General features: G+C 37.6%; 1 protein-coding gene across 1 annotated transcript in view; it reads left to right on the top strand.

Annotated features, from left to right (window-relative positions):
• The window catches only part of LOC149779063 (uncharacterized), a 31111-nt gene extending 10326 nt beyond the window's left edge, over positions 1 to 20785 (top strand). Inside the window, exons 2-6 of the mRNA XM_089938543.1 lie at positions 7881 to 8298; positions 14596 to 14829; positions 17335 to 17653; positions 19058 to 19129; positions 19787 to 20785. Of these exons, the coding sequence (XP_089794669.1) occupies positions 7894 to 8298; positions 14596 to 14829; positions 17335 to 17653; positions 19058 to 19129; positions 19787 to 20382 (1626 nt within the window). The 5' untranslated portion in view covers positions 7881 to 7893 and the 3' untranslated portion in view covers positions 20383 to 20785. The remainder of the gene's footprint in view (positions 1 to 7880; positions 8299 to 14595; positions 14830 to 17334; positions 17654 to 19057; positions 19130 to 19786) is intronic.
• Positions 20786 to 21103: the final 318 nt, after the last annotated feature.

Below are 21103 nucleotides of genomic sequence, written 5' to 3'. Positions count from 1 at the left end.
TATTTGATGCTATTGCCTACTTGTGTAAAAACGACCCTGTATCAGTGTGGTTACTTCGCAGCGCTGATACTTTTGATCAGTTTGTAAGACCAAACGGTGAATTATACCGCACTGAAGCATTTCACAGCAGGATGAAAAAAACCGCCATAGAATTTGAGGAGCATGATGAACAACTGCTAACAAATTGTTTTACGATTCCATCGGTTGCGGCTCATGTTGCAGCGAGGAAAAATGCGTGGAGCCCAACGCGCAAGGAATTTCTACCGGATGTACAATCCAGTTGTTTGGAGTATTATCACGGTGGACTATGGAACACTGAATACAACCGCGACGCTATGATTTCCGTTGATATAGTTGCCTGTTATCCAGCGAGTTTTCTCGGGTATGGATCCGCCGCTGAGTATTTCAAACGATTTGGACACCCCAGACATGAAATGACTCGTGTTGCTATTAATGGACCACTGCCTGATTTTGATTTAACCGGATTCGCTCGCGTAGTATCATTTGAGTTCGCGGCAGGACTTCATCGCTGTTGCTATATTTGGATCGGTAGACACATGGCTGAAAAAAAGTGGCTGCCAATAGCGCTGCTACGGTATATGATTGATTGTAGCATGCTAGTTTCGTTGATTGTCAGTGACGCGATTATATCATACCGGGCGCAGACTGAAGTCTGGTTACCAGAACCAGAGCGTCTGGATAGCATAATTGACGAGTCCAGAAAAAACATTGATGCCGACGAGGAATATATCGTCGAATGGTCCAGGAGGATATTCAACCAACGAAACCACGAGGCAAAAGATCTCGGTAGAAGAATAATCGGTAAGTTCACACAAGGTGGAAAAAACCACGATTACAAACGATATTGCTCACGGCTGATTATAGATGACGCAGAATATGATTTCGTAATCAGGGACGCAGTGGCAAAAAATATATACGTGAACTGCGAAACAGCTTTCTTGTCCAATGGAACGAGGTTGGGTACAGTTGTTACCTACAGCGATGGAGACAGCCCGGCGTATCCACATTTGAGGGCGTCTATGCTGGGTTATGCCGCTATTAATTTATTCTCAATGATAAATAGATTTCCTGACACCGCGGTTAGAGTAGCCGTTGATTCGTTTTATGTTGACGTAGCGTATAAGGAAAACGTAGCCGGGTTTACTAGTCCGGACGAGAGTTGGGGTACATGGAGAATTAAAAATGAAATACGACGCGATTATTCCCCGTCAGCAGATGTCACCGTTGAGAACAACTACTTACGCGGTGATAAATTATCAGAATGGTCTAATGCACCACCGTGTTCTGATCCAATTTGTAGACACAAGACGGTTTATTTAAGCGGCTGTGGCGGGTCAGGAAAGACGACTCGGGCAATTGAATTATTTCGTACGCGGGCAAGTATAATCGTGCTTACACCGACCCATAGACTAGCGCGAGAGATAAAACAACGAAATGTTGACGCCGTTACTTATCACAGCTTTTTTCGATACAGCGGCGGTGAGTGGACTCCTGATCGAATGGGTGAAAAATTTATTCCCGACATTATCATCTGGGATGAGATATGTACTGTTTCGTTAGATACTTTACAAATGTTTCTTGAGTGGTTGCTGCGCGCGAATACAGCGGTAATCATGTGTGGAGACCATGGCCAACCACCACCATTTGTCGGCGAGGGTCCACATGATTGGTTGAGCGGGTTCGTGGACTATTATGAAGAAACCGATACTGATTACCGAGCACTTGATGAACAACTGCGCGAGGTTAAAAAACTAATCAGATTACAGCCGGATAGAGTTCAGTGTGAAATAATCCGCGAGGTGATTCCGGAAACGCCGTTGAATGAATTCTGGGAAACATGGAGACCAAACGATTTGATTGTAGCGAGTAGAAAGATAGTCAGAGACACACTTCAGCGGAAGTTGTTTACGTTGCATAAGGAAAAGTTTCCAACGCGTCCAGTGCCGTTATGTTATAGACCCGCGGACACACGGCGGCAGAACATTGAAGTTGAAATTCCAGCCCCGACAGCGTCAGGGACAAAAAAACAAATTCTCGTGCTGAATGATATTGTGCTCGTTGATATCAGCGTCGTCGAGGACGCGCTACGTGCTAATAAATCCCCGTGGACGCTAGGATACGCAACAACAATACATTCCTCACAGGGACTAACCATCACGGACACAATTGTTTGGATAGTTGATAATCGCATCGAATGGTCGAATCTAGTCTATCTTGCAGTGTCCAGAGTACGAAGGATAAATCAGCTTCGAAGAATTGTTATTGACGAAGCCACCGACGAAGCCGGCGACAAAGTCACCATCGATGCAAGCGTCATTGATAGAAAACTCTCGGGTTACCGCCAACAGGATAAAAAAAAACAGCGGCGTTTTGATATTGATGCCGAATTAATAATCTCGCTACGACAACAACAGAATAATCACTGCGCGAGTTGCAATTGTATAATGAGTTGGCGTTATTCGGATAAAGACACTCGCCAATTTACCGTGGATAGGATCGATAACAGTCTCGGTCATGTCAAAAACAATGTGAGGTTGACCTGTCTTGAGTGCAATAGACGCAACGGCGCTAGTTAAGACCACGTGGGGGTAATTGAGTATCGTTAGGTATCACTTGTAGTTGCTCGCGTGTAAATCCGCGCTGAGGAGCAGTTGAATCCAGTCTGTAGATCGGTGGTCTACCAGTTGATCGTGTTATCGTTGATATGTTATGTGTGGTAACACTCCAAATAGGATCGGTAGCCCTTTTTTTACCGCCTTCAAGCTCTCCTGGTTCATATAGATATCTAACAGTGACATCGCCGAGAATCGGCTTGGAAACGCTATCTATTTTTGATCTTCCGGGTATATACTCGTATTTAATCGCGTCCCTGGGCTTCATGTTGATTGCTCGGGTAATCTCGTTATTTAACGCTGCAATTACGCCTGGCAACCTTTTGACCCATTCACGAGATCGTTTTTCTTGGATGAATTCCTTCGCGTATTGATATCCAAATAACCGTTCAGCGACAGTCCGATTGAATCGTTCAACAATTGCCTGATCACGATGTAGCGCAGTATGACCTCGTCGTATCGCGACGCTATGATGTTTCAGCGTTGATAAAACAGCGCCGCGAAATTCACTACCGGGATCAACTTGTAATAGATTTGGCCAGCGCAGAGGGCCTCTTCGATAAATTCTTTCAAACGCAGCGGCTACTTCAGTTGCCGACTTTGTTTTTAACGGCTCCGCTTGTTTATATCGACTCGCAACATCAACTACGGTTAGCGCGTATTTGTAACCGTTGTCATGCGGCAAAAATAGTATATCAGCCTGATGAACTTCATTAGGTACGCTGACATCAAAGCGCGAGAAGTTGATTTGTTTAGGCGGTGGTAGATAGATTTGCCATATAGCCTGTTTGGATAACCAATTAGCCGCAGTGGTCTTTGTTACCTTTGCAGCGCTTGCAAGCTTACCAATTGCGGCCTTCCCCTTCCAGTATCCTCTCGGAGAATAATAGATGGATTCCATGTTGTTATTATAAACGCTATCGTTTTCAATTACCAGCGCGAGAAGCTCCGCTTCCAATCATTAATTTACCTTTCATAGCCGATTTTACCAACCATGAGGCCAATTTTTCTTTGACGGATTTATCAGGAATAGCATTTAATGCGTGAATTAATTTTACATCCGCGATATGACGCTGTTGCAGATCGCTACTTTTGTAAGCAACATCATGAGCATGACACGCCTTATCGATAGCGTTTATTGGATACTCACCGGGTTTGGGCTGATTTTGATCATCGAGTCTAATATCTAATCGTGTTCCGGGGCCACAGTAGTTATATCCTGGGAGGTGTTTTTCTCCTGGATACTTTGCCCACGGTGTTCCGGGGAGTTTTGCCAATTTGGCTGCGATGTCACCTCCTCGCTTTTTTTTAAAACATCTCCGGGTCTAATAGAAATAAATCTAAATTTCTTTGTACCGCATTGTACACACTTGCCAGTAAGGGCCGATCTGTTATTTCTTGTTGTAGCGGTTGTCATATCATTTGTGCCAGTACGTACTCTACACTTCACACAATATAGATCCATAATTTATGTATAGAGATATGAATATAATTGATTTTTCGGCGACTAAAACAAGAGAACCAGTTAAGCATGTTGCAGCGTTACCAAACTCGATCCGGATGATTATCATCGGACCATCTGGATCCGGCAAGACGCAATTGTTACTCAATTTAATAATGAGATGGATGAAGTGGGATAAGTTGTATTTGGTTGCTCCTAGCGTAGATGATCAACGATGCTACGAGGTGTTGAAAGATTTCAACGAGAATGCATCAGCGATCGCTAAAAAAAATGTTATTGAGTTTATCACGGATATCAATGATGCACCGGGTATTGATGATATTGATGGCGACGTTAACAATCTAGTCGTGTACGATGATGTTATGTTAGACAATCAAAAAAACCCAGCTAGGATATTTTCCAGAGGCAGGCATAAAAACACTGACGTAATATATGTCACTCAACGATACACTCAGATTCCAAAAGTAATTAGAGACAACTGTAATATTCTTGCTGTGTTCAACGGCGTTGATACACACACGCTACGAAATATTTGGCAGACATGGTGCGGCGGTGACATGGACTTTAATGTTTTTCGAAACTTTTTTAGTCATGCTCAGTCGACCCCACATGGATTTGTAACGATAAATTTACATGATCCTCGGACACGATATCGTATCGGACTTGACCAAATATTCGGTTAGTTGTAAATAATTTTCATTGTAAATAACCACTTAGCAGCAGGGGGGGCAATGACATCGACGCGGTCGTCGCTGTGCTTACCGGACGCTGACGACGCTGGGATCGACGCGCAGAAGGTGTTAATTAAACCAAATGACGTTTGGACGATCCCCCAACGACGACGTCGTTTTTTTTTTACCAGGCGCTGACGACACTTGATCGTTGAGTGCAGAAAGTAATAATTAAGCAAAATAACGATTGGACAAAATGTCCGATTCGCCCCCCCCTGCTGCTCCCCAACGTTCTGTCAATACATTCAATCGGTAACGAACAAGTCTCGTAAAACCTGGCTGGCAAGAAGGAACAAAGATCGCTAAAAGGAATAAAGATGGCATAAAAGAATGAAAATAAAATTTCTTTACATGATATAAAAGCTAAGGTATTTTTCTCAATAACGCGAATTTTATTTTATCTGCACTCAGTACCCTTTCCAGACATGATCATTAAATATAATTAAAAGTACCCAATTTGTTTCACACGAAGTATTATGTACTTTTAGCTACATATAATGACGATGACCCAAACATTCACTGAGTTACAGATAGTGTCAAATTCGCTATGCTGTGTGGAATTAAATTATAATAACTTTAACTTTCTTAAATATTAAAGGTATTAATATGCTATTTCAGATAACAAGCAATATGAAAATTGCATCATTAATGCTAAAATGCTTTTCCGGTTGTGTTTTTTTTTTGGGGGGGGGGGGGAGGGGGAAGAGAGATACAGAGAGAAGGATTCATATGTATTCCATCGCATTTTTCTTGTTGCACCTCTTGATCAAAATAAACTATGGTCCGATATATGAGGGGGGGGGGTGAGCGAGGGAGAGAGAAAGTTCAGCTCTTAGTGGGGGTTTTTATAACCTTATTGCCCCCGTGTCGCTGAAGTTTTCGTCAAAGAGAGAAAACATCAATAAATTAAAAAGTAAATGTAAACTATGCAAATACATACCATACTGCTTCAGGGTTTAAATACTCACAATAGTTATATTCATATAGTCTCCATTACGGTAAATCCAAAATTGACAGTTTGGAATGCCAATTTTTTTTTTTTTTTGAAGTATAACGACCTCTCCATTCCCAACAAATAAGATTTTGTTTAAAGTGCATGTGTCATGCTCATGCTAGATGTACTTTAAATTGCTGTCGGTTCCGTCGGCAAGTTTAAAAATATCACTGGCTGAGAATGTTACCCTAGTAGCAGCCTGACATTTGCTTTCATGATATGGTGTGGTATTCATAATACCCATGGTTTGCCTCATTTTCTGTTGGTAGCTTTGCTAATCTGATCTGAACTGCCGATTCTTGACCTCAAACAGGTGTTAGTTCGGAATGACTGAATACAGCAATAGCATATTTAATTAGTATGTAAATGCTACTACAAAGCCACGTGATTCTTTTAATAATGGAAGATGCAACAAGCACTAGAAGAAATTGTTTGCATATTAGCATTAATTGATAATGAAATATGGTACTGCACTTGTACAGTAAGATTAGTCGTCAGGTAAGTAAACAATACAGACATCTCTCTGTCTGTATGTCTGTCTGCCTATCTCTCTCTCTCTCTCTCTCTCTCTCTCTCTCTCTCTCTCAATGGAGCATACATTTCATTTGATCATTAGGTGCAAGAAGAAAATTGTGATGGAATATATCTCTGTCATGATTGTTCATCTTCTAACTTGAAATTTCTAACGCACATATATGTAGTCAAATTTAAACAACGTATATTACAAACGATGTACATTACTAGTGCATGCTGCTTTATCGGAATTACATCTGAGCTATGTTAATTTTTAATACTTTCGATCATGTAATTGTTTAAAATACTCAGTGTGGGATACTATAATGTTTCATACACAATCTTTTCAACAAAATGAAATACTTCTTACACATTATTTTTCGTACTCTTGGAGAATTATTTTCCATACGAAAATTGCGATAATGCGATTCGGATGACATAATCCATATATAAGTCAATGCGGTGTACAAGACGGAGCTAAGATTTTCTGGTCATAAAGTATCGTCTTATAGGCTGGAAAATACGGTATATCAAATGATGCTGTTATTTACAAAAACAATTAAGATTGTTACGACCCTATGGTCATAAACTAAGTAGCAGAAAGAAGCAGAACCAATATCCTTTGTAAAACTTAACAAGTAATTAAATTATCAATTGTACAAAGTTAAAATGTGAGAGGATTTAACACTAGTATGATGTAAATCAAAAATATTCATGAAAGAGTTATATTAAAATCCAAAAGAATGAAAAGTTCCGTATAAACTTTAGCTACGAGAATATACTGGTTCGCCAAGAATCGTGACATTTTCAAAATGGTGTTGTCAAAAAAAAAATTTAATATATCAAACGAGTTCCAGAAGTATATTATAATGCAAAACTGAGCACTTTCTATTTCCACTGAACAGTCCGACAAATGATTTACCTCTAATATCTGAGCACAATATAAAACGCGTCTGAAGACTTGGTGTTACACAGAAACATCCAAAATATGAATGAAATTTGATTGCTTAGTTCTCTCCTTCTATACATCTTCAAGAGTCTATTATTACTATAATAATTCGCAATGTACTCCACGTAAGAGATCGTACAACTCAATCTATTTCAAAATACTTATGCATGTGACTTAACTCATCCAATAAGAGTTAACTTAATTCTTCTAAAATACCACCTGACTGATCAGTCCAATGGTAAAGAGACGTAAACATGTTTAATAATAATTATATTGTTAGTAACCGTCGAGACGTACGTAAGCATCTATATATAGATCTAACAGAATGTTGCGACCTTTAAGATTTTACAATAGAGCCTATGCACGTACGTCACCAACTAAAGATAATAAAATGAATGTCCTCTGACGACACAAAAATTCAAAATATATGTGAATATATGAATATGTGATAAACGTTTAGTACATTATATTTATTTAAAGATTATTTTTGTATATACAAATATGTGTTGTCCTATCTGATGAATGAATGTCATATCTGATGAATGAAGAAAGTAATCTGCTGGATAGATTTTAAATATCATGTTATTTATTTTTTAAGAGGTTAAAGAACCATGAATATTGCGAAACTGGTCATCTCCATCATCAGTATGCTCTTCCATTATTGTTCTGATGTGGTCAGATCCAGATCCGATCCGGTTGTAATGACAACATGTGGCCCCGTGGCTGGGCTAAACGATGGGGGTGCCTTCTCATTTCGTGGAGTTCCATATGCTTTGCCTCCTGTCGGAAACCTACGCTGGAAACCTCCAACGCCTCTCAATAAATCTCAGGGGACTTGTTGGTCTGGAGTTTACCAAGCCAAAACATTCGGAAACACTTGTTTCCAGCGCGACCCTTATAATTCATCTCTTTACATGGGAAGTGAGGACTGTCTATATCTAAACGTCTACACACCCTCCATCAACCGTTCAACCAAACTGCCAGTCATGGTATGGGTGCATGGCGGAAGTCTCCAGGTATGACAATTAAAAAAAATGCTTCACAATTAAAGAAAGCCTTTTCTTCACCATTACTACTGAGAGAGAGAGAGAGAGAGAGAGAGAGAGGGAGAGGGAGAGAGAGAATGTGTATTCTTTCAAATTGTCTCGCACGCATATGTATTTGCATTTACATCTGTATCCTATGTCTTCTTAAAGATAAATCACGTTATTGTTTATGCCATCATATAGTGCAACTCACAATGACTAGAGAACAGGAGAGCAGCTTTGTATGCTTCATAAATAAATCAGATTTCTATTTTATCTAGGATATTAACCAGTCCTCAAATTCAAAGATTTGCAAGGATTTCAGATTAGAAGGAACATTTTAAAATGACGAAATTTATTGCTTTTAAGATTTCAATCATGTCCTTTAAATGGCTGTAATTTGTGTAATAACAAATATAGCTTTTATTCAGTAACCCGCTCGTGATAGTGACTTGGTGTGTTGTAACTGCATCTTGTTTACCGTTGCGTCTCAATTAGTTAGGGGACAGAATCCTGGCACTGAGCGGCGGCAGGTGATTGCCATACGAATGAATCATGCTACTTTGGTCTCAACTTCAGCTAGAAGGCTGAATAGACTGACCAAGCCTGTTCAATCGGCTAGTCCTGCCAAATTTCAGATGCCATGCTGCAGACATTCGATATCGCTATCCCCAATTCATGTTTCGAGACCGGTGGGAAGTACAAAGTGACAAGTATTTTAGTATGTAACTACTGGAAAAACAATCAAATATTTACCAAAATGTCAGACTTGATCGCGAAAGGACAAGTATAATATGTCCAATGACTCCTTGGGGTCAACTGTTCTGGACATTGGTTGATTCTGCATCATTAAAGGGACTGAAGCGCTAATTTTGTTACCATAAAACATAATGCAAACACATTAAAATATAAAAATAATTTCTGCTTAAGATTGGCATGGAAAGAAAACATGCCTCTATAAAAAAGTGATAGAACGTTTTCCGCCTTGAAAAATAAGTGTTTCGAATCACGTTCTTGAGTATCGTGCAGCTAGAGCTGGGGTAATTGCTGAGGAGTTCACAGGCTATTTTTTCAGTAGGAAATGTTATACTGGATGCGAAAATAAAAGTATAAATTTTGTTGTTAACGGTAGTTTAGGATTAAGTTTATGAAATGTACAGTAGTTTTCCGAGCAACAGAGTGGTTCGCAAACTATAATATGTATACTGGTCCGATACCTTAATCCAAACAATCAGAACAAAACGCAAATGAACCATTACATTTCTGGATAGTTGAAAGCACGTCAGGGCTTGTCTGAAAAGTCAAAGGTGTAAATAAACATTGCTCGAGTAAATTACTTGCATATAGTTTCAAAGCTGACCATGGCAATCTGCGATGTTTGCAACGATTTGGGGAGATATCTATCAAGATATTCCCTTATAATGCTCTGAACGCCTCTAGATGACTCGTACAATATGGCTACAGGGAGATGAGATGCTCAAAAATCTCTGATCTCACAAAGTCTCTCAGGCGAAAAGAATCAACATTCGCTATAACGCTAAGCAGTTTTCCACAAGCATTTCTAACATTTTCCTTCGCCAAGTTACTTTCTTCAATCATAACCAGGTTCATAAATACAACCAATGACTTTTCATTCACTGGCCGTTAAGGTAAGGGGAAACCAGTCTGCCCCAGATGAAGGCAGAACTGTCAGAATAGATCGCCCTGTGTAGCGAACTTATCAGAGATAATTTCTCTGAAACTATAGTCATCCTTAAGAGGAAACGAGATATGGAGAGCCAAGAGAAACACATCAGTTTCCCCGAGGCCAGGAAATTTGTGGAAGCCACAACTCCGATTTACATAGCCAGCAAATTATACACAGGTGGGCTATAATGGAGAAGAAAAAATCCAGAAATAACGCATGGACTAGGGAGAAGGCAAATAGAAAGCCAGCCAAACAGATAGCATACAGGAAAGCCACTGCTACAAACAAAAATCCCAGTCTAAACCAGTCCACAATATGTGCTTTATACCACAGGTTATATAAACACTAGTAAGATACGCACCTCTACGACAGAGAAACCGGTTGGATGCGAGCCAGAAAAATATCAACAAACCACTGTGGCCAGAGAATAGGCACGCTTTTCACCGAAATATAATGAATTAAGGAATCAACATGACGTCCTAAAGGAATTAATGGCCCTATCAAACTGTTTAAAAATTTTGTAATCGGATCGTATGAACACTATAATGTCACCATGCCGGGAAAGATCCCCAGACGTCAGGTACTTCCACTTAAATGAAATATTGGTGAAAAAAGTATTTATCAACAACAAAAACATGACCCAATAGTTTTTAACTTTAGAAGACCTAAACGACAAAGCTAAATTTAGGCATTTCTTGGACTAAAAACGTTTTAATAAATACTGATAAAATAGCTGACTGAGTGACAATCATAATATATTTAAAAAACCAGCAAAAAATGGCAGTACTACTTTTGAGGTCGTGACATTAAATTGCAAGCTATAGCATTCTTGTACTTTTAAACACAACTAGTACAGTTTTCTTATAATATCTCCCTCCGATCAATCAACCTGTCGTGTCTATGTTACTGAACAGTTACCAACAACTTTTGTATACTAGGCGACTTTCAATGTCACCATGCACATTGGGAATGTAATTTTACGATCGAGCGAGGGACGAAAATTGACAACTTTGTTTCAAAACTTTGCCTGTTGAATGTGAAGTCGTATTCCTGTCAGTATCTTAGATCTGGCCATCTGTATACCATCAATTTTACTTGACTTCTCTTTTGAGGCTTGTGTGACTACTTCCAATATACTCAAGTGATGTTGTTAAGCCTCAATTGCTAGAACAGAGATGAAAACTGAACATGGCAGACTGGGAAATGTTTCCATCCCTCTGCGAATGGAATTTGACAAGTGGTCGTTTTGACGAAGTATAGGCTCCAATGCACCTATTTCATCAAGATAATGCAAGATGTTAATTGAGAATACAATAACAAAACCTTTGGCGATTCCGAAACGTGACAACAAAACATGGTTTGATGAAATATGCAAGAATGCAAATATGGAGCAAAAAAAGTTCGTAACCATTTCAATTCCATCCCAAGAAATGAAACTCAGAATCAAAGCTGTATATCCAAAGATAAACCTAGTCGTACCATTATAGAGAGAGAGAGCAAGAGGACACGTGTAGATCATGTCTCTAGGTTAATGTAACTCGTTCCTGAATAATGAAATGAATGTGGCATGAGAAACTTTAGCAAAATAGCTGTTTAATCAACCATTTAAAGAAATGGTCAAAACTGTACCTGACATCTCATATACACAGCCCAAAATATCTCTAAAATCTATTCCAAAGAGACTTGTTAGAAAACTTCCGCCGTGATAATAAATCTTGAAGCAAAGGTTCCACTCAAAATTTAAATCCGTTAGCGCCAAAGCTTTCAATAAACCGTTCACTTTTGGAGATCCACACGAATATAATGATCAAGCCTATGACACTTCCGCAGGACAATAGGGTGTTTAATGTCAACTTATAAACTTAACTGATATGTTTCTCCATACACTTCTAAGCATTTTCAAACAAAATTGGAAATATTACTCCTTCCAGCTGTCTTTACGGGAAGCAAAAGTAATACCAAATACTTAAGCATGCTAAGGACAATATCAATCCTACCAAATATTGACCCATATTAATAACCAGCTGTATTTCCAAAACAAGATATTAGTATTGGATATGAAAGCCAGATAAAACTTTTAGACTATTTTGGCAGACAAGAAACATTTGCTAGAGAAGCTTTCAAAACATACCTATCTAACTATGGCAAGGCCCACCTACCTTGCTTCATCTAAAGGTGTTTAAAAAATAGCACAGTTATGGTCAGATTATTTAGTATCTCTTCTGATAGCTATCCTCAGGAAATGGGTGCATCTCATGGCATCATATTGTTAATCACCCTATTCATCTTCAACATTAATGTGAGATGAAATGCCTTAATCCAGGAACTGACTGCTCACTATATATAAATGAGCTTTTGATCTGACATAAAAACATGCATACTACTAGTTAAGTTCAGAAATGGGCAAACATGAATAAATTGGTTCATATGTTTAAAATGTAACCATTGTGTTATCTTTCGCCTATTAGATCGTATTAGTAATGCCTGATATGCCTATTGACGGTTTATATATTCCTTTTATGAAAGAGAACAACATTGTTGAGCTTATTTATGACAGTAAACTAACTTTTCTTTCATAGTTTACATTCCTCGCAACAATTTAACAAATCAGAATTTAATAAAAATCGTGGCAGACGAAAAGAGGCTGCCGATCGGAAGGTCTTGCCGTGGATATAAAGGTCATTAGTAAGGTGTAAACTTCCCTTTGAATCGATACTGTATAGACCAGCCTGTAAATTTGACATGCAGATGTTTGATCCAATAAAAAATCTGAGAACAGGATTTAGTCTGTGCATTGCAACTAGAATTTCCCATTCAGACTGCCTCTATGTTGAAACAACTGGACCATCGCTTTATCTCAGACGAACGAAAATATCTCTTTTGTAGAAAAAAGATCCTTGTATAGTAACCATACAAACGGTTTGGATACAAAATTGGAAATGCTGCTGTAACACATCATGACACCATCACCAGCCGTTTACCCCAAAAAGCCTCCATTATTACTGCAGAAATTAAACCTATATTCAAAGCTTTATTCTACACTGCAACCATTCATAAATAAATTTAATCTTATTTCCGAATCCCGTTTCTCACTGAAAGGCTGCAGAATCTTGTGTGTGGCAATCCACTAATACCCAAGATAATACGTAAACATGATGTCCGTATGCAATCTGCGGAAACATTCAGTAGGCCGCCAAGTAAAACAGTTATAAGGGGTACTGAAAGAACTCATCTAGCAGTCAAAGCTGCGCTCTATGTATCTGCTTGTGACTTGGATTTGTAACGGCGCTTTAACAATTGTTCAGTCATGTTGCTACGATGTCTGCAGTGATGGTTTATAGTGATATCTAGCACTGGGGCATCATGCCGCAAACATGTAGCTTCATTTTCCATCCGTTAACGTTATACTGACACCAGGCCTAACTGTCATAACACTAACAAATTAATACTGGGGGCCAAGCATGGCAGCTGCTAGTACCATTTTATACAAATCGTAGGTATCACTCGGCCAGGGTTTGAACCCGCGACCTCTCGCATCCCAGGTGGACGCTTTAACCACTAGGCCACCGGAGCGGTCTCATATATTGTATAAATCTGCACGTTCGTAAATACGTGGTAAAATATATGGAATTGGAAACTCCACACAGTTAGGAATATAACATCCACTAATGGAAATTTGTATCCTTGGTTGAGACCTAATCAAAGCGTTGAGGTGCTGCTGTGCAGATCTGCTATCGGAGACGCCTGACTCGTGCATACCCCCTGAAGGGTCCACCTATAGCACTGTACATACAATGTTAGTGACCACTGACCATGGATCACATTCTTGTCGAGTGTTATATCGTGTGAGACAGGCATATTTTCACGCAAAGTGCACGAAGAAATTGAAGGATGAAACACGTTCCCCTCAGAGAAAAGTATGGACACTTTATGGAATGGAATTTATGACAAAATGCTGATCATAGAGTTTATATGTTGTTATTTTCTCCTATATTTTATATAGATTTTACAGTCTTTTAATGTCTTCACGTTTGATATTTTAACTGGCTCTTCATGTTTACACTAATTCGACCGAGTTTAGTATCCTTATATAGTGTGCAATTAATTTTTACATTTTCGATCCGTACATTTATTGCCAACACATAATTACTATTGTGCTGAGGTGCCTTTCAACTCTTCTTCTACTACTACTGCTACTACTACTACTACTACTACTACTACTACTAAACGTGAGTATTTAATGATGATCTTTTGATTTGACATATATCAGTTATTAATGGAGGCTGGTTGTTTGATAACCAATGTGTTGATTTTCAAACAAAATTTTGCATCATTTTCATATTAATATGCTACTTGTGGGGAAGAATGAAATTCTTTGCCAAATCTGCAAAGAAATTTGGTATTAAGGTGTTTACATTTTATATATTTTATATATTTTGAAGAAGAAACAAATACATTCTGGGGCCGTACAAATATTTCAAATTCGAACGTCTCCGACATGTACCATAAATATTAGCCTTTTAAAATAACCGGCTCTTAAATTAATTTCACACTTATAAAGAAACGATAACTGCTGATTAATATTCAGATAATCCTTTCAGATGTCAAACGCTAACTGGCCTACGTATAGCCCGACATCAAAGCTTGCCAATGAGACCAACATCGTATATGTAGGAATGAATTATAGGCTTCATGCTTTCGGGTTCATGGCTTTGAAAGAACTTGCCGATGTCTCTCCAACTAGAACATCTGGAAACTATGGACTGATGGACGTTATCCTGGCACTGAAGTGGGTTCAGGAAAATATACAACAATTCGGAGGAGATCCCTCTAATGTAAGTTCATCTCTGAAAGGGAGAAAACAATTTCCACTACAAACAGTAATAACCTATAATACATCGAACTACTGATTTATTACTTTTTCAACATATCCACTAATCTTTTATATAATTAAAATTCAAAGTATATTAACCTGAATATAAAAAATGTCGAAAACATTTAATGCATTATTTAATGACGAGTGATATGGTTCCTTTTCAAAATCTTTGTTTCGTCCGGATGTATGTACTGTAGATGGATATAAACTTTGAAATATGACTTAGTGGGAACCAATTTGGTACGAATGAGCAGGTGATTGAGTCACTGATTGTGAAGTTTATTGCGCACCATCTCAGTAAAGCTATATACGCCATATCGAAAAAGGTTCTACGATAAAATAGTATGAGGAATTGAAGTTTCCTTTTGAATTTAGCTCATTTATGATGCATCGTTAAGTTGGTTTTAAGTCAAACCATCGCACGGATGCAAAACAACTTCACTACCGTCAATGTAGAACAAGATTTTTGTCGTAGTTTGGAAACAAGTAAGTAGGAATAAAATGATAGAAAATGGACTTTTTTATGCTTTATGATATAGCCTTTAACGTTATAGCTTCTCAACGTCCGCAGAAGAAATTGATGTTATTGGGGTTTTCACCTACGATGTTCAAATAAATGGCCATGTTGCTTATACGTCTTCTAGATCAGAACAAATTCAAATTATATTCAATGACTTCGGTGTCAGGTTTTCGTGATACTCTGCTCCGTACTTTGCAGTGAGATCCTGCAGTTGTGATCGTTATTTACGACTGTAAATTTTGTTTCATCTTAACATTAGAACGCGGTCCAAGATCAAGATTTTCTAAGTTTAGTAAGTTTAGTAAGTACTTGACGCACTTAGTACTTTATATATATATATATATATATATATATATATATATATATATATATATATATATATATATATATATATATATATATATACTGTATTAATTTGCGTACCACGTTCTACATAAAAGTATTCCCATGACAGGACGACCGACTTAAAATCGCAGGTCATTTGGAACATAAGTTTTTCTCACGGTTTCACGAGATGAGCAGACCGTATTCTCTGTTGCTAAACTGCGCTAAAGCAGTGTACGTATTTTGGATTTAAAGGCACGTCAGCAAAATGCTGATTACATAATGTTTATTAGAAGTTGATATCACGAAAGAAAAAAATTACCAAATATATTTAAAAAAATAAACTGCTCCAAATAAACGTAGGACATCATCATACAAGACAGAGATAAATAATGTCAAACTCTTTAAATGGCACCTACAGCAACAAAGGCAGCAAATACAAAATCCTTAGAATGTTGGTTCAAAACATGGCATATGAACCGAGTTCATTTAAAAATTAAAGGTTTTATATGGTGATACATCACAAACCAACACGAATATCTCATAGGGTTGAGATATCACAAATATCTCATAGGGTTGAGATATCACAAATATCTCATAGGGTTGAGATATCACAAATATCTCATTGGGTTGAGATATCACAAATATCTGATAGGGTTGAGATATCACAAATATCTGATAGGGTTGAGATATCACAAATATCTCATTGGGTTGAGTATTATTACTTAACACACACATACACACGTACACACAATCGTAATAAAGAGATCTGCGTCATCATGATTAAGATGTAGCCGGCTGCAATGATAAGGTTTTTATTTCGAATGTTTTTCACCTGTTTTCCTCTGCCTTTTTTTGAACTTTGTTTTGATCCATTTATTGTTGGCGTTCAGTATTAAACAAACTCTTTGATCTATAGTAGATCAAAAAAGTTGTCAACATGCAATGTGTAGTCAGTGCATGATATAACGCTTTTCATTATGCTGGTTTCGTTTGCTGCTGAGTAAAGTGACTGATAATATGGTACCCCGAGAACCATCTCCAAAATATAACTTTGACAAAGGTGATGCCATCTTTGTTCTTAAGTTTTCTTAAGTCTACTGCCTTTTTAGAAACCTGGAGATACAGTTTGTTGGGCGGCCCATTAGACCTACGAAGAATAGAACATTCATTTGCACTTCAGTTTGGTGCCATATGATATCTTCAAATCGAATATGTCGGCAATTCGATGCTCGTTCTTTACGAAAGCTTCGCTAATAAATATTTCAAGTCTAACAGGATAGTCTACTGTGCTTCTCAATTGTCTCTATCCACAATGAAAGTCAGGGAAATAAAACCCTTTGAAATAAACTCAAACACGAACAAATACAATAATGATTGAAGGGAATTATGTTAATGATCTGCAAAATAAAAAACAAGCTAAAGGTAAATTATATAACAAACATAAAATATAAAATGAAATGTTTATTTTTTATATAAAATGCATCTACCAAACACAAATCCGGTTTTACGTCTTCACAGAGAATGATGTTTAAAATCTGAACAAATAAAGCAAACTGTTGGGCTTATGGCATTTTAAGTATCCAACTTTATATAACATAATTATTGATCATTTGGCAGGTTACACTATTTGGTCAGAGTTCTGGCGGTTCGATTATGTTTGCTCTTCTGGCGTCACCTCTGTGCCAAGGACTCTTCCAGAAAGCCTGGCTTTTAAGTGCGTCACCAGTTCTCAATAAAACGGCTGCAGAAGCGTTTAAAGACAACGAGATCTTTATGAAAAACACTGGATGTTCCGATGTAAACTGTCTGTATTTGCTGACGGCCGAAGCAGTTACAAGAGCTGTGCCCTGGGACGTGTACCCGTATTGGGCCATGAGCGACCAAGGTGATCTACCCACAAACGGGCACTTCGACGGTGCCATACTTATTGTTGATGGTGAGCCGTTCACTTTCCAAATCTCTTGTTTATTAATATTTGTAATTTGGGAAGTCCTATTGCAGTAGACAGTGTAAAGTCCGTTTGATTCAAATTAAAGCATTGTTCAGGTTTATTTTCAAAACATGGTCTCTAAGACAAACGAGCCATACCAGCATTACTACCGGCATGTTAGTATATCAATTTGTATTCTTTATGTCATTTATCCAAAACATGGATTCATTATGCCGTATGTATGTATGTATGTGTATATATATATATATATATATATATATATATATATATATATATATATATATATATATATATATATATATATACTCTTTGTCAACGTACATTAAGTCCACTTGTTTCGAAAGCCACTGGTGACATATTCATACAGCAGAATGGACTGATGACGTTTAAATGGTAAACGAGTAAAGTATACATAATAATAAAAGAGGTAAAATTGCACATAACAAAAATAAAAGTTTCAAATAATAATATTACTTGGTGAAGTTAAAATTGTATCCTTTATGTAAAGAACCATAGTATTCGCACACAAGCAAACTCATCATCAAGTAGACTAAAAAAGGAGCAAAAACCCTCGGGAATGAGAGTGAGGGTAGATTATTTACATACGACGCAACCTAAGCCATGACCATAAATCTGATGCAACCTCTCCATAAAATCCCTTTCAGGTGAAGGAATGTTAACAATTGTATGGGTCTTGACCTGTACAAGATCCATGTCAGCTGTGTCCGAGAGTGGAGGTGTCCTATTTTTTCACAGAACATTATGAGACAAATTAGATATATAAGTGACACAGATTAAAACGTTTGATTTGATATCTGAAGAAAAAAAAACGTTTTACAGCATAATGTAAATTTAAAAGAACCAAAGAACTCTGTGGTGTCAAATCGTTACTTGATTGAGTGGATTTCTGGGAATAAGGTATTTGTTGTGCCTGCGCAGACGTGAATCAAGCATAATCGAATGATAAGGACATAGTCGATATACATTATTTACCTTTACGGTGTATTTGGACTTCAAACTATCTCTACTTGTTATTGGCGACTCCAAAATGATACCAATTATAACATGCCAAATTAGCAGCCAGTAGTATCTTTTGCCTGAACAACGGCTGGCAATGAAAAGAAAAAACAGTCTAAATGCATGACAGGGTGATCGAAGCAAATAACGAGCTTTTATTGTACAGTGACTGCTTGAGTAGGAAATTACATTTAGATCTCATGCTGTGCGCTATTCTGTGACTTACATATTAATCATAAAATGTTCCAAAGTCTGCTGATTCCTGGCAAAGTATCATGGCAAAGTAATCAGGAATCGCGGTATATCTTCGACTTTTTCAGACTATTTTATTCATCAATAATAATACAAGTACATCTTTGTTTTAAATTCCAGGTGTCGTTTTGAAGCAACCGCCATTCGAAGCATGGAAAATGGGTATAAAAGTGGATGTTCCATGCTTAATAGGTAACTGAATATATACAGGCGACTTTCAGAGTTTAATATCTTTGACATCTGTTTTCAACTGGGCCTTTAATATATCAACCGTGATAATATGGTATGTTTTATTTTGGCTCTCAGTATTGTACTCGATGAAAGTAATTTAAAAAAAAAAACAAAAGCAATAGATTCATCAAAAGATTGTCTCGAGGATGGTTTCCCGCCCCACTGTTAACTATATAAGGTGAATAATAATAATAATAATAATAATAATAATAGAATTCTCGAAATTATATGCAAATGTTTCGCTATATCATAGCGTAACAGGTATTGATTTTGCCTTACACATTTTGTTCATCTTTTGTATCATTAGATTCCTAAGACGTAATAGAAACAAAATAATGTTATTCAAAAACAAATCACTACACTGAGTAAACAATCGAGTAAACCGAGCAAAAATTCATCATCATTCATCATCATCATTAGTCTCATGACCTAGTGTGGTCGTTGAGGCACTGTGCTGCAAAAATTACGGCCATAAAAACGCCATTATAATTCCTCACTTACACTCATAGTTCCATGATAAAAAATATTAGATTTGTATCTTCCGCAAGCGTAATTTCTTGCGATTATATGATATTAATTTATTCTGGACGTTTGAGCATGTATTCCTTGTTGTTACAGGAACGTTGGCCAATGAAAACGACTACGATCCCGGTCCGCTGGATCTAAAGGAGTGGGATTGGAACAAGTACAGGGATTATGTCGGTTCAAAGCTGTCGACGTTTGGGGGTCATGTCGTCACGTCTGCGCTATCTTTATATCCAACTGGCTTTATTACTCCCGAATACCAATTTACAAGTATGGTCAGCGACCTCAGGGTTAATTGTCCAAACGACGTTATGACGTCAGTAGCTCGTAAATATTTTAGGGAACCAGTCTATAGATATGTCGTGACGTCATGGCCTTCTCAACCCGTGCATGCCGTTGGCCTGCCATTTGCAGCATCCTATTCTTTTCATATGTGGGACGTATTTGCCTTTTTCGGATCAATTGATCAGTATATAAACCCAATGAAGGAATCGGATAGAGAGTGGCAGAATAATGTTAGGAAAGAAGTACTATCCTTTGTTCATAGAGGGCACCCTGCTACTCCAATATGGAATGCAAATGTAACAGCAATTTTATCACAAAATACTAATATTACAATTACCTTCCATCCCGATCAGTGTACATTCTGGAATGAAGCTGGGTTCTTTGCGTACGGATGGATTAACTAAATTATAGATGGATAAATGAACCAAGTTGTTGGCATTGTCATCACATCTTGGACTTGTAACTCTGCACCTATTTTTTTCTCTCTATATAACAAGAGCTTAAACGCGATCCCATGGTCTACAATATTCGCAGTGCATGATGTATGTGTTTTACGGCACAAAATGTATATGTTGTACAAAGTAAACTTAAAGTTCGCAAAATATGAAACTCATGTTAGCAAGACTAACGCTTTCAAATGAATGTACACTTTTCATACATGAAGATAAAATATAAAACGTAAATATATGAAAATTATTTTTAATGTGTGTAAATGAACAGGAAAGGTTAATACATGTAACATTATTAAATCATCATGAAATTTGTTTTTGGCGTTAACGGCATTATATTAAACAGTCCAAGATTTTCTCATGTAGTACGTCGTCATATAAATCTTTTAAACGAAATCACATCAAAGTACTGCCTCACGCCGTCTTAATCGACATTCCAGTCGAGGTCCAGGCAGACATATGCCTCCGATAAGCGATCGGCACAATGAACTCTTCCGTGCGATTTGTTCTATACGAGGGAAGACAGTATATAGAATCTTCGATTTGGAGATGAGTAATACTTTCATTTTGGAAAGGTAACCCGAAAAGATGATAAAAATTAGCTTTTTGAGATTTATCAATTTACAACATGGAGATGTCTGTTTAATCTCAACTAATCATATTAAATAATTTCATC

The sequence above is a fragment of the Sinohyriopsis cumingii genome, chromosome 17, assembly GCF_028554795.1.
Source record: "Sinohyriopsis cumingii isolate HCF-2022 chromosome 17, ASM2855479v2, whole genome shotgun sequence".
In the NCBI taxonomy this organism is placed as follows: domain Eukaryota; kingdom Metazoa; phylum Mollusca; class Bivalvia; order Unionida; family Unionidae; genus Sinohyriopsis; species Sinohyriopsis cumingii.
This window is presented reverse-complemented; position numbering and strand designations above follow the sequence as displayed.